This window comes from Eubalaena glacialis, chromosome 14, assembly GCF_028564815.1.
Source record: "Eubalaena glacialis isolate mEubGla1 chromosome 14, mEubGla1.1.hap2.+ XY, whole genome shotgun sequence".
NCBI lineage: Eukaryota > Metazoa > Chordata > Mammalia > Artiodactyla > Balaenidae > Eubalaena > Eubalaena glacialis.
In genome coordinates, this window is record NC_083729.1 from 82,625,908 (window position 1) to 82,639,707 (window position 13,800).

Genomic DNA, 13,800 nt, shown 5'->3' on the forward strand with positions numbered 1-13,800 from the left:
TGACCTGGTGTTTTCAGACCACTCAACCACCCTACTCTACCTCCCCTCTACCTCACGTCTACCCTGAGACACACTCTTCTCAAAGTGGGGGCAGTACTCTTCCTCAGTCTCCCTGAAGGTAACATCCTCCTGTGGGAAGGAGTCTCATGTCCTCTTGGACTCTTCAAACAGTTCAGTAACTGGAAACAATTTTTAAAAAGGCTGGTCCACACAGGGAATATAACCAATATTTTATAATAACTATAAATGGAGCATAATCTCTAAAAATTTTGAATCACTATGTTGTGTACCTAAAACTATACCTCATTTTTTCTTAAAAAAAGGGCTGCTCCATGCTTTATTTGTGTCCATATGTAGGTTCAGTTATGTCCATATACAGGGAAACAGGCCCTGGTTGTCCCCAAAACAACAGAGTCCTGAAATATATGAAGCAAAAAAACTGACAGAACTGAAGGAAGAAATACACAATTCAAAAATAACAGTTGAGACCTCCATTTCCTATTTTCAATAATAGATAAAACCATGAGGCAGAAGTTTAACAGGGAAACAGAATAAGTGAACAGGACTATAAACCACCTAGACCTAAGAGACACATAAACGTTCCACCCAATCACAGCTGAATACACCTTCTCCTCAACTGCACATGGAACATTCTCCAGGATAGAACATATGCAAGGCCATACAACAAGCCTTAATAAATTTAAAAGGATGAGGACTTCCAGGGCGGTCCAGTGGTTAAGACTCCACACTTCCACTGCAGGGGGCATGGGTTCAATCCCTGGTCAGGGAAGTTCTGCATGCCTCACAGTGTGGCCAAAAAAAAAAAGATGGAAGTCATACTAAGTATATCCTCTAAACACAACCAACAAAGGAAGAAAACTTAAGAAATTCACAACTAAGTGAAAATTAAATGACACACTCCTAAATGACCAATAGAACAAAGAAGAAATTACAAGAAAAGTGATCAAAAACTTGATTATGAATGGAAAAACCCCCAAATACCAAATCTTATGGTATACAGCCAATGCAGTGCTTACAGGGAAATGTACAGTATAATTGCCTATATTAAAAAAGAAGAAATTTCAAATCAATTACCAAACCTTTCACTTTAAGACACAAAAAGGGGAAAAAAGTTAAGCTAAAGTAAACAAAAGAAAGGAAATAAAGATTAGGGCTGAAATGAATGAAACAGAGAATTTTAAAAAATAGAAAAAATTAATGAAACCAAAAGTTGGTTCTTCAAAAAAATCAATAAAACTGACCAACCTTTAGTCAGACTGACCAAGAAAAATAAGAGACAACTCAAATTATTAAAATCAGGAATGAAAGAGGGGACATTACTTCTAACCTCAAAGAAAAAAAAAACTTCTAATGAAACATTATGAACAACTGTATACCAACAAACTAGATAACCTAAAAGAAACGCACAAATTCCTAGAAACACACAAATTACCAAAACTGACTCATGAAGAAATAGAAAATCTGAATAGATCTATAACAAGTAAAAAGATTGAGCTGGTATTACTCAAAAAACTTTCCACAAACAAAGGCTTAGGACCAGATGGCTTTGCTGGTGATTTCTACTAAATATTGAAGACAATTTCACATCAACCTTTCTCAAATTCTTCCAAGAAACAGAAGAAGTGGGAACGCTTCCCAACTCTTTCTATAAGGCCAGTATCACCCTGATACCAAAACCAGAAAAAGCTAACACAAGAAAACTACAGGCCAATATCTCTTATGAATACAGCCCCAATTAGATAATGGTGATGACTGTAGAACTCTGACTATGCTAAAAACCACTGAATTGTACACTTTAAATGGGTGAATATTATGGTATGTAAAATATATTTCAAAAAAGCTATTCAAAAAAAAGGATATCCCTGGTGAGACGCTGTAGACACAGGAGAACTCCTAACACTTACCAGTACTTGGGAGGTTTGCAAATAATGTTGGACAAGATTAAGCAAGGCTGTGGGTAGCAGGGTGAGGGTGGAGGCTATTTTGGGGATGACATGTTTTTACTCTTCTGAGAAGGAACAGCTGTTAGGCAAGGGTGGGAGGCAGCAAGAGCAGAGAAACGAGTTCCACTTGGTACTAAAAACATCTAGTTGTCAACACATAAAATTCTTTGAAAGTCACTTCTCTCAGCTGAGTTGGCATGACTGGCCCATGTCAGGTTAGTATGTTTTTACCTAATAAGACCAGACATTTATAAAACTAAGAATAATCCCTGACCTTACTGTTTGATCAAGTACAAGGCAGAATGCATTCATGTTTTCAGCGGATAATCCACGTGTGTTCAACTACCTGCTCCCACCTGCAACGTCTCTCCTGAGACACGGAGGAGCAGGTGGTCCTGAGCATTGTTTTGGGCATCAGAGTTTCCTGGGCTTGAATTCCAGTTTTGCCACTCACAGGCTCTGTGTGCATTGTGGCCCTGCAGTGCTGGTGTGGGTTCCAAGTAAGATAATGCCTGCAAAGTCCCTGGGCCATCGTGGGCTCTCAGTAAAAGGTAGTGTTACTGTTACCCTTCCCGTTTTTATGAAATGAACACTCAGAGCAGAGCCTATCTCATGGCAAGGTGTCATTTTAGGATGGCGAACCTATATTTCTTACAGCTCTATTTTATACCAATTTTAGGTAGTGGTTAAAAGTGGGTGATGAGTCTGTAAGGCCTGTAATCCCCAGGTTTCCCTGGCAGCCACAGGCTGAGATGCTACATTCAATAGTGAAGATGACCCATCTTGTGCTTGCCCTTCTGTCCTTCATGGCCACCAACCCAGGAGAAGCCAGGCTGCAGAGGACCTGGCTTCTTGGACTCCTGGTTACAAGCCAGACGGGTTTTTGTATCTTAAAAATGAATTCTCCCTGGTCTCATGACATTCTATCTTGGAAACATGTTTCTCTTCCAGTTGGCCCTGGACCATGCACGGGAAAGAGGCAGCATCACGGGGGCACGGGGAGGGGCGGGGGCAGAACATCACAAAATGGTGCATGCCCAGTGGACGCTGATCCGGGGGAAGGTCAAGGGATTCTGAACGGGGGTGTTGAAATGATCTCAGCGCCCATCCTCAGGAGGAAGAAAAATCAGGCAGACCCACTGAGCACCAAACAGCTACTTCTTTTCATTACGGAAGTTCACCTGAATGCTGCAGTCACTGAACGGGGAGTATCCATCGAAACCGGGGACCCAGGAGATCAGGATGCTGTGTGCGGTACTGTTGTGGACCCTGACTTCAGTTGGCGGGGAGGGAATTGCTGTGTAAAAAACAAAGACACACCACAGACACAATTATAAACCACAGGAGGCCACAGCTACCAAACAAATGCATTAATACCAAGCCTACTTCTGTTTCTTGAGACTGGGAAAATTAAACACAAGTTTTAAAGAGGAGCCATCATACGCCTAAGGGTAATGGTATTAGCCTACAGAGAAGTCTTGCAGTGATAGGACGGCTCAGCCAGGGCCAGAGAAGTGGGATGTAGACCTGCTTTCTTGCCCCCTGATGAAGTGAGAACTTTTAGCCGGACAAGGATGGGGAGACATCCATTTCCTGCTGCTGTATGCAGGGGCGTCACTGGGCGCTGGCGCTCTCAGTGGGGGTGAAGAGCCATGGCGCTGCCCTTGCGGAGCTAAAGGCTGCGCTGGGGAGACCCACATTAATTGAGGATGTGCCTTGTGCTGAGAAAAGAGGGGTACCATGGGAACAGGCATGTGTGTGCGTGCGTGCGTGCATATGCGCGTGTGTGATGGAGGAAGGAAGCTTTCCAGGCTGAGGAAATGGGGGAGAGTCAGCTCAAGCAAAAGACCCAAGTGCATCTGCTTGCGGGGAGGGGAGGGCATACCGTAATGAACGTGCAATGACCTCAGCCACAGGTGGGACATGGATAGATATTTAAAATAGAATCCAACAAGGATCTGAAGTTTGAGGGTTTTAGTTTCTTGTGCTATATTTAACTCTTTTTTAAAAAAGAAATATATATTAAAATCTGTGAATCAATATTATTTTTATTTATTTATTTTGGCCGTGCGGCATGGGATCTTCGTTCCCGGACCAGGGATGGAACCCTCACCTTCAGCAGTGAAGTTCTAACCGCTGGACCACCAGAAAATTCCCATACATTTAACTCTTAATTAATGGTAATAACCGCACTTATAATCCAAAATGATGACTAATGTTTTTGAGTGCTTACTCTGTGCCAGGAACCTATGGACTTCATTAAACATGACTAATCTGATAGGAGGAACCCTATCAGAGAAGCAGTCTCATGATCCCCATTGACGGATGAGGAAACTGAGGACCAGAGAAGTTAAAAACTTGCCAAAGCTCACAGAGCTCATACGCAGCAGAATGGGGCCTTGAAGTCGGGTCTGCCTGACTCCAGCACTAGCGTCCCTCAACAGGACACTGGAAGCTGGCTGCAGGGGCAGCAAGCAGACCAGCGTGAGTACCAGCAGGGGCTGGGGAGTGTGGTCACCACTTAGCCAGCTGCATGGCCCATGGCACAGTTCAATGCCCTCTCTAAACTCAGTTCCCACTTCTATTAAGGTGGGGAGTGACCGCACTGCTCCACGGGGCTGGGGTGAGGATGAAATGCGGTAACACATGCACGAGGTCTGGGGGAGGTGCGCTGGTGGTAAAGGCGAGGACAGGATGCACAGGGGGTGAGAGGGAAGGAAGCCTGGGACCGTGTTAAGTGCTCACTGGGTACCGTATTCAGGAGTTTCAGTTTTACCAGGAGACACACAGACTGATGAATGGGACAGAGTCAGTGTTTCATTTGACTCACTTCCCTAAATAGAGTATCTGCCTTTCCAGATCAAAGTTTGGCCACGTACACCTCAGTTGATAACAGACGAGCAGGGAGTTTTGGTTGCTTTGATATACATGCTTAAATCAATGAAAGCCCAAAACATAAGGTTTGGAAACAGGCTTTATTAAAATAAAGTCCTAGTTGAGATTCTGTCTGAAGCATAAAATTCAGGAAGTGCTTCTCATTTTATGGATTTTTAAACTTCAAGATGTTGATATTTTATGAAAATGTCTTTATAAATTTATGCCCACGCGTGAATTCCTGAAATTCTCAACATTTCTTTTGAAAATTGTAATAATGGAATTCGTAATGAAGGAAGGAAGTTATACAGTTCCTCTCCTAGTAACTTTCAGTTTGCTCATTTTTTTTCTTCCAGTGAACTTTTCGAAAATGCCCTCTCATAGCCTCTTCTAGTTGATTTGCTGAAACTAAACATCAGCACCTTTAAAAAGTATGTCTTTTGTAATTTTGAGTCTCCTGCTGTGCATTACCCACCCTTTAACTCATTATTAAACACATTCTGCTTTTTCCCCTCTATTATTTCCCCAAGGATAAGACCAAAAGGAATATGAACTCAATATTGCCTTCTCAATATTTAAATTAAGAACAAATAACATAGAGAATAGACTGGTGGTCACCAAGGGGGAGGGGGTTGGGGGAGGGATAGAATGGGAGGCTGGGGTTAGCAGATGTAAGCTCTTATATATAGGATGGATAAACAACAAGGCCCTACTGTACAGCACAGGGAACTATATTCAATATCCTATGATAAACCACAGTGGGAAAGAATATTAAAAACAGGATATATATATATATATATACATATATATATATATATATATATATGACTGAATCACTGCTGTACAGCAGTAATTAACACATTATGAATCAATTATACCTCAATAAAAATAAAGTAATTAATTCAAAATAAATTAAGAGCAAATACTAAAACATACCATTTGCTTGAATTTCTATGAGAAAGGTTAAGGGAGATGATTTGAAAGGGATAAAAAGACAGTAGGTTTTCCTTTCCTTTCAAGTTTCAGGTTTAAATACCTTTGATCCCACAAAAGGAGGAGGAATCTGATGATTGGTTTGGAATGTCCAATCCAATGGCAGATGACTGGATTGGAATCAATCCAATCAGACTCGATTGGATGGGATGATGATTGGCAGATGATTGGATTGGAATGTCTCCACCAGCCTGGGGGAGGTTTCAAACATGTGCCTTTCATTCTGTTATATCCCAGCTCAGAGGAAGCAAGGGGGGTGGAGGAGGTTAGGAGAAAGAGGAATAGGAGTCCTGTGCCCCCAGAAGAAGAGTGACTCTGACATTCTCCTTCCTCAGGACAGCTGCTGGTGGAGACCTGCTTCAGCCCCAGATGCCCAAGGAAGGACAGAGCCCATCCTCAGGGCATCCTCAGATCAGTGCCCCAAGCTGCGCCCACCCTGGGGGCTCTTCAAGGAGTAATGGGGACTAGTTCAGGGTAGAAAAGGAAAAAGTGAAAATAGGAGCTAAGATGATCCAGGGTTAGCATTTCAGACAATTTTCTTCTCCGTCTGAACAGAACTAAACTAGCTAATGTTGATCAAAGACAAGTGTCAGGCCCTGTTATGAGTACTTTTACTTGCATTATCTCATTGAACCCTCAAGAGGAGGTAGGTTCTGTAATTATCCCCATTTTACACAGGGGAGCACTGAAGGCAGAAAGGTGAAGTGACTTGTCCAAGGTCACAAAGGGAAGCCAGGACTCGATCCCAGGTGGCTGGCTGCAGGGCTCACACTGCACCCCCCTAACCCCCGGAACATGCGGGGGGGACTTCACCCTGCCACTTACCTTTGATGTTGATCTGCACGCCCTTGGACACGGTCAGCCCTTTGTCATTGTGGGCCTCACAGCTGAAGATCGCAGTCTCGGTCAGACCTGGAGGGGAAGGAGAGCCGTGAGACCAGCTGCAGAGAGACAGGCTTCTGTCTATCAGAATCCTATGGGGGTTTCAGCATCCTTTTACTTCTTGGTTCACGGCTTCAAGCCATAAATGCAAAGTTAATTAAAAATATGTGTTGGTGTTTGAAAAACAAACCTAGTATTAAACCCTACGTACCAGGAGCAAGGCAACCATGGGCTTAAAAGGCAGCTGTGAGAGAGTGGCATGGACATATATACACTACCAAATGTAAAACTGATAGCTAGTGGGAAGCAGCCGCATAGCACAGGGAGATCAACTCGGTGCTCTGTGACCACCTAGAGGGGTGGGATAGGGAGGGAGGGAGGGAGGGAGACGCAAGAGGGAAGAGATATGGGGATATATGTATATGTATAGCTGATTCACTTTGTTATAAAGCAGAAACTAACACACCATTGTAAAGCAATTATAATCCAATAAAGATGTTAAAAAAAATAAAAAAAAAAAAAGGCAGCTGTAATTCATTAAAAGCCTTTATTTTTCCCCGATGATGAGACATTAGGTAACAAAGCAGTATCATTTAGTTTTAAAATGTCTGCAAGGAGGTATGGGAATCACTGGCCCCCAAATCAAGAAAAGTGGTTTCTGAGGCTCACCCAGACAATCTCCTGCTTAGCACCCCGTACACTCCACGACACAGTATGGACATGTCAGGGTACCAGAAACAGCAGGATAAAAGTTACAGTTTAAAAAATTTCAGGTGATCTGTTGTAATGAATTCTTTCTTAATAGTAAAAATCAATGTATTCATAAGGAATTATATAAACACAAGGCATCATTACTAATTACTTGAAGAAAAGACACTGGTGCTGAATGAAGAAAATTCTATCAAAGAATTTGGTCTGAAGACAAATTGGAAATGAAAAAAATTAGTTGACATTAATTTTAAGGAGAAAGGAAGAGAGGTAATCCAGCTCTTGGTTTCTTATAATACTATTCTCCAATGAAAAGAACCAGAGCTCCTCAGAGAAATGGCTGATTGTCAGGTTGGAGCAGAAAACATATAAGATGAGCCTGGAGCAAAATATAACACAAACAGCATACACCACACACACACACACACACACACACACACACACACACACACACACGGATGGGGGTACGGCAAAGAGACACAGGATCCAGCTGAAAGAACTCCCAATGGCCAAAGCTGGGACAATTTGAGCAAGAAAATAAAGTAGCATTAAATTGTAACCCAAAGTATAAAACAAATATCCATGAGTCTATATTGATATAAACAAATGATTAAATAAAAAGGGGAGAAGAGACAAATCCCCCATGCAGAGGAATTCCAAATGATTTTTATATAGATGCTCTGCCCCCAAAGAGGGGCATCCCTCCTGACTCCTTAAGCATGGGCTTAAGTCACAAAGTGACTTCCTTCCAAAGAGGACAGTATGGAAAAGGGAATGAAAGGAAAAGTTTTGAGTGAGAAACTGACAAACACTCGCTCAGCCAGATGGTCAAGGTCAAGACCAACAATGGTAAGTCGTGTTGACAGAATGTACCCTTGATACAATGTGATGAGAATGGCACTTCTCCTCTATGGTCTTCCTCCTCCAAAACATATAACCCAAATCTAATCATAAGAAAAATGACCAAAAACATCAGACAGGTCCAAACTGTGGGACATTCTACAAGAAACCTGACCAGTACTCCTCAGAACTGTCCAGGTCATTAAAAACAAGGGAAGTTTGAGAAATTGTCACAACCAAGAGGAGCCTTAAGGAGACATAACAACTAAATCCTGGAACAGTAAAAGGACGTTAGGTAAAAGGAAAGGAAATCTGAATAAACTATGGACTTTAGTTAATAATGATGTATCAGGAATTTTCAGAGATAACAGAATAATCAGCTATGTGCTAGTTTCAGGCTTACATTTACTGAAGGGACATTTCAGTGAGATAAAGAGGTATGCTTTGGGACTTCCCTAGTGGTCCAGTGGTTAAGACTCTCTGCTTCTAAAGCAACGGGCGTGGGTTCGATCCCTGGTTGGGGAACTAAGATCCCACATGTTGTGTAGTGTGGCCAAAACATTTTTAAAAAATTTAAAAAAAGAGGCATGCTTGGAAGGGCTGCTCAAAAGGACACCCTGAGGTCCACTACCTCCCAAAGTCTCAAAAACACCTGTGAAAATCTCTCCGGAGAAGCTGAATCTACAAACCTGTTAGGGAACATTTCATTCCTGATTCATTATGCTAAATTCTAAAAATAATGCAATGGGTATAAGGAAGTGAAATAACTTTTTATGGTACACTATACTGTGTCACATTAAATATAGTTGTTCAAAAATGATGTTATCAGTATTGGTTTATGAATTGTAACAAATGTACCACACTAATTAATGTAAGACGTTCATAACAGGGGAGTGTGGGCGTGAGGTTTATGGGAATACTCTGTATGAGATGGCACACAATTTTTCTATAAATCTAAAACTATTCTAAAATTTTAAAAGATTATTTTTAAAAAGCACAGCCATATATATATACCATCTAGTTGAATCTGGAAACTTTCTCTCTGACACACAAGGTGCCTGGCACAGAGTTTATATCATAAACTGGAGAAAGACAGATAAAATTCTTGAAAATACGCCATCATTCTCTTCTTGCCTGAAAGGCTTATATTTTTTTTGTTTGTTTCTATCTACTTGTGTAGGATATTTTCCATCAGATGATTTTAAAATCCAAAGCTCGTCACTAATGAAGTCATTAAATATTTGAAACAAGCTGCCTAGGGAAACCCAGCCGGGCATCAGCCAGGAAAGACTGTCCACGTTGGATGCCCGCACAGTGAATGCTGCACCGAGGCTGGGCCACATGGCCTGGGAGAAGTTCTAGGAAGAAATGCAAATCTGATCCCTTTCAAGTCAGTGCCTCTCCTGAGGGATTAGCTGTGCACAAAAAAATCAGTGTTGGTGGGTGTTTGTTCTTTTCCATCCAGATGGAAGTTTGTCCCAGCATCTGAGTTCTCTTGACTAGACTCTCTGTCCTACAATTCTGTGGTGACCTTTGACTTCTCGTAAATAATTTTAGATCAGAATATGATAGCTACTTCAGGTATTTTAATTTTCCAAGATGAGTATTTCCCTCAGACTGGAGGAAAATCCTAAATCAGATTGCTTAATTAGATTCTCTAAATCCAAGTGCTAAGAAACTAAAATTCCAGGTAGGAGCCAGCTCTTTCACATTGGGTCACCTCCTCTCGAATGAGAGATGAAACTAATAGATTGTGTGATGGTTTAGAAAATATTTATTTCACTGAAGAGGAATATTTATTTCAAACCCATTAGCCACATCTATAAAAGAACATCTGTAAATACACTGCCTCAAGGAGTCTTTGTATCTTCTGCTTGTCTTCCTCCCAAAGAATTTTGAAAAATATATGTAGCCTCTTACACATTTTGAGGTTTGCATCTTAAACTGTTCATCATTTAAACAGCTGCAAAAAATGTAATTTCAGGTACCCTGAATATGCTGATAATTTAAAGTAAAACTCCTTTAGAGTCCCATGCAATATACGTATTACTGGGATGGGAGACCCAGCATCACCTGCTGAAATAATTCTCCCCAGAAATCAGAAGTTTTCAATCATGACTTTTCTACTTCCCCTAGAGAATTTTATCCTAATGGCATACATGTGTGTGTTTGGAAGTCACTGATTAATCGCCCTATGATACTTCTTGGTGATAAAATTACACTTACATATTGAAATTGGAAAACAAACTTTCTTCTAGATTGATGATCTTTACAAGTATTATTTAGGGCACAACTGATCAAAACAATATACATGTAATTTTTAAACATACAAAGCAAAATTTTATGGGAAGCACAACTCCTTTGCTGGACAAAATTTGGAATTTTCTATGTGGTAGTCTGGAATTTTGTTAACCTTGAGCCAATGCACTACAGCAGCTGTTCTCAGAGTGTGGTCTAGAGGTTCCTGGGCATCCCAGAGATACTTTGGGGGGCCTCAAGTTGAAAACTATTTTTGTGAGAATAGCAATAATATGTTATTTGCCCTTTTCACTCTCATGCTCTCGGGAATGTATGATGGAATTTTCCAAAAGGTGTATGATGTGTGACGATGTCATAGTTCTATGAGCTAATGGAACGTGCTTGTGTATTATTGTGTTTTAATTTCTAATTCAGTAAATGGCAATAGATGTATCTCACATAAACAAAAACTTGTAGGTTTTCAATCACTTTTAAGACAGTAAAGAGGAGACCAAAGCATTGGAGAACTGATGTCCCGTTGTGACTCCAGGTAAGGCAGAGAGAGGTCTTTTTTCTTTTGTAAAGTGAGAGAGAGATGACAGGGAAGCAGAAGGTGAAAAAGAAAAACTGGCATAGAGTCGGGACTTTGGGCATTTTGTCAGGCACTGACTTTCGGAAAGAGGACACATACTGGATGAGGATCCACTGATCCCTCTAAGCCATCACCTGGGGCCCCTGCTGCCAGTCACTACTTCCCAGGCAGGCCTGTGACATCTGGCTTTTCACCTTACCTTCCAGGTCATCAGCTCCCAAATGAGATGCCCGTTTTGCCAGGCTATGTGAACTCGCAAAACTTGGCTTATATTTAGAAAAATCAGCTTTGGCTCAATCAGAAGACACTCAATCAAAATGTAAGTTGCTTTGGCTATGCAACTTATATTTTGTACATATTTGAGCAGACATCTGCAGGCTAAAACCAGTCATTTGATTTCAATCGCTCTTGTCCAAACTCTTGGGAAACACTTGAGTACAAACTACAAGTGACATTCCAAACTGGTTGTGAGGGCAAGAGCAGCCCTGCTAGAAAACAAGAGGATGGATTTATTTCCTTGAGATCCACCATCTAGTTATAGATCCCAAAGATGAGTTAAGCCCACAGTTCTTCGGTCCTGCAAGGTTGATCAATACTGAGAGTGAAACCGCTCCTTGGGGAACATGATTTTAGTTTAAGCGGGAAGTCATTTTTCCTCTTCGTGTTTCTCTTCAGAGGACACACAAAGTCAGGAAGACAATCTGCAGCTAATTCCCTGGTACAGGGCACCCACTCCGATTCAGAACTGCCCACAAGTAGCCAAACCATCTAGGAGAGCAGATCTGTCTAGGGGCCGAGGTGGTGAATGTCCACAGGCCAAAAGGATGCCAGCAGAGAGAAGTGGAAACTGCTTCCAGCCCAGGTTAACTTTCTCCAGAACTGGATGGGCCAAAACTTAAGGCCAAACACAGGCTTCTTGGCTTAATGTAGTCAGTGACCTTTTTTTCTTTTTTTGCTTACTGGCACAAGCTTCCCAACTGGAGACTCATTTATAAGCCTGGGTTGAACACAGCAACCCAGATGTACTAAGAAAGACAGCTCCCCCTCACTTTTCTGTTCTCCCTCTGGATCAACAAAAACCACCAGACTGGAATAGACCTTGAAGTTTTAGAGCCCAAACACTTGTGGCTTTCCAGGGAGAAATTCATCCACACCCCCGCTCCGTCTCCACCCTACCACCCACTCTCCCGAGCGCCCCCAGCACCAGCATCTCCACCTTTCCTGTTACTGTGTCCTCTTCTCGTGGGCATCCCTCTTACTCCATTATATCCCACCTAAGTCCATTATGATGGTTCATGCCCCTCTTGCTTGGTCCTCTGCTGGTTTAAAAAAAGATAGCCCCTGACACAAGGTCTGAAAGACATTTTAGGGAACATTCAGCCACAGGATGTTCCCTTGAGGAAAGGACAGTCAGAATCGCTGAGGAATCAGCTTCTAAGAGCACAGTTAGGGCAGTTCTTTGAGTTCCAGGTTAAGGAATCCTGTCCCTTTAATTTTTTTCCCTAGAGTTCATCTTTCTACCCAAAGAGGCAGGAAATAGAAGAATACACTGCATAAACGAAGGACTTACACTTATTAACTTGGAATTCACTATCTGCCCTGAATTCACTCATTCAACATTTACAGAGTACCTACTACGTGCCAGATGCTTCCCCAGGCACTTGGGATCTATCCATGAATGAAACAAAGATCCTTACCCTTAGAGAGCTCACATTCTCACGGAGAAAAGTGGGTGAGAAATAATAGACTTAATAAATAAGTAAGCTGCATGTTCTATTAGAAGGTGATTAGTACTATGGAAAAATAGGGATCAGGGGGTCAGGGTGGGTAGAGAAGTGGTTGTGATTTTAAATATGCAGGTCAGAGGGAGCTCCTTGAGAAATGTCCTCTGAGGAAAGACTCGGGGTGAGGGAATGGGCCAAGTTTATTCTGGAGGGTGAGGGAAGGTTCAAAGCAGAGGGAACATGTGGGTCAGGCCTCTGTCCTCCAAGTGAGGTGGGAAACCTGGGGCTTTGAGCAGAAGACTGATGTGATCTAGTCTGTGTTTTATGAGGATCGTTCCAGCTGCCATGCAAAGACTAGCCCTTAGGCCATAAGGTCCCTTAATTGCTCCAAATTTTTTCCTGATCTGCAAAATGGGAATTAAAAAATGCCTACCTACATCACAGGTTGCAATGAGGCTCAAAGTAAATCTTTACCAAAAGCACTGTGAGAATTACGAACTGATTTATATAAATTCTAATTATTATTGTTAATGTTGTTATTACAATGAACATTACGAATTATAGCCAATTATCTAAAACCAAAACTAGCTTAGCTGTTTTCTAAATGTGGATTTAAATATAAAATGAGTATTTTTAAAAAAGTAAAAACCAGAAAGATCAGCCTAAGTCCCCCACTCTTGGTAGAAAGGTAGCTCAAAATTGACAATGAGTTAGTAACTGTTGCATGTGAAAATTTGTAACAGATAACATTTCAGTCATTCCTGTAGGCTGCTTCTGTACCAAGGCCTTTACATCCATTATTTCACTGAATCCTCATAAATGTCCTATGAAGTAGACACTGTTATTACCCCTATTTTATATGAAGAAGGTGAGTAAGTTGCCTAGGGACACACAGTGGTGAACTGGCATTAGTCTGTATCAAAGCTCGGGATCTTAACCACTAACCTGTAACGCATCCCACCACTGAACACCATGCAGCAAAAGC

At 41.7% G+C, this 13,800-nt stretch overlaps 1 protein-coding gene across 1 annotated transcript in view; it reads right to left on the bottom strand.

Moving 5' to 3' along the window:
• Nucleotides 1-13,800, bottom strand: part of MERTK (MER proto-oncogene, tyrosine kinase) — a 114,660-nt gene that overhangs the window by 57,172 nt on the left and 43,688 nt on the right. Inside the window, exons 5-6 of the mRNA XM_061168771.1 lie at nucleotides 6,657-6,743; nucleotides 3,146-3,261 (exon numbers count right to left, since the gene is read on the bottom strand). Coding sequence (XP_061024754.1) covers nucleotides 3,146-3,261; nucleotides 6,657-6,743 — 203 coding nt within the window. The remainder of the gene's footprint in view (nucleotides 1-3,145; nucleotides 3,262-6,656; nucleotides 6,744-13,800) is intronic.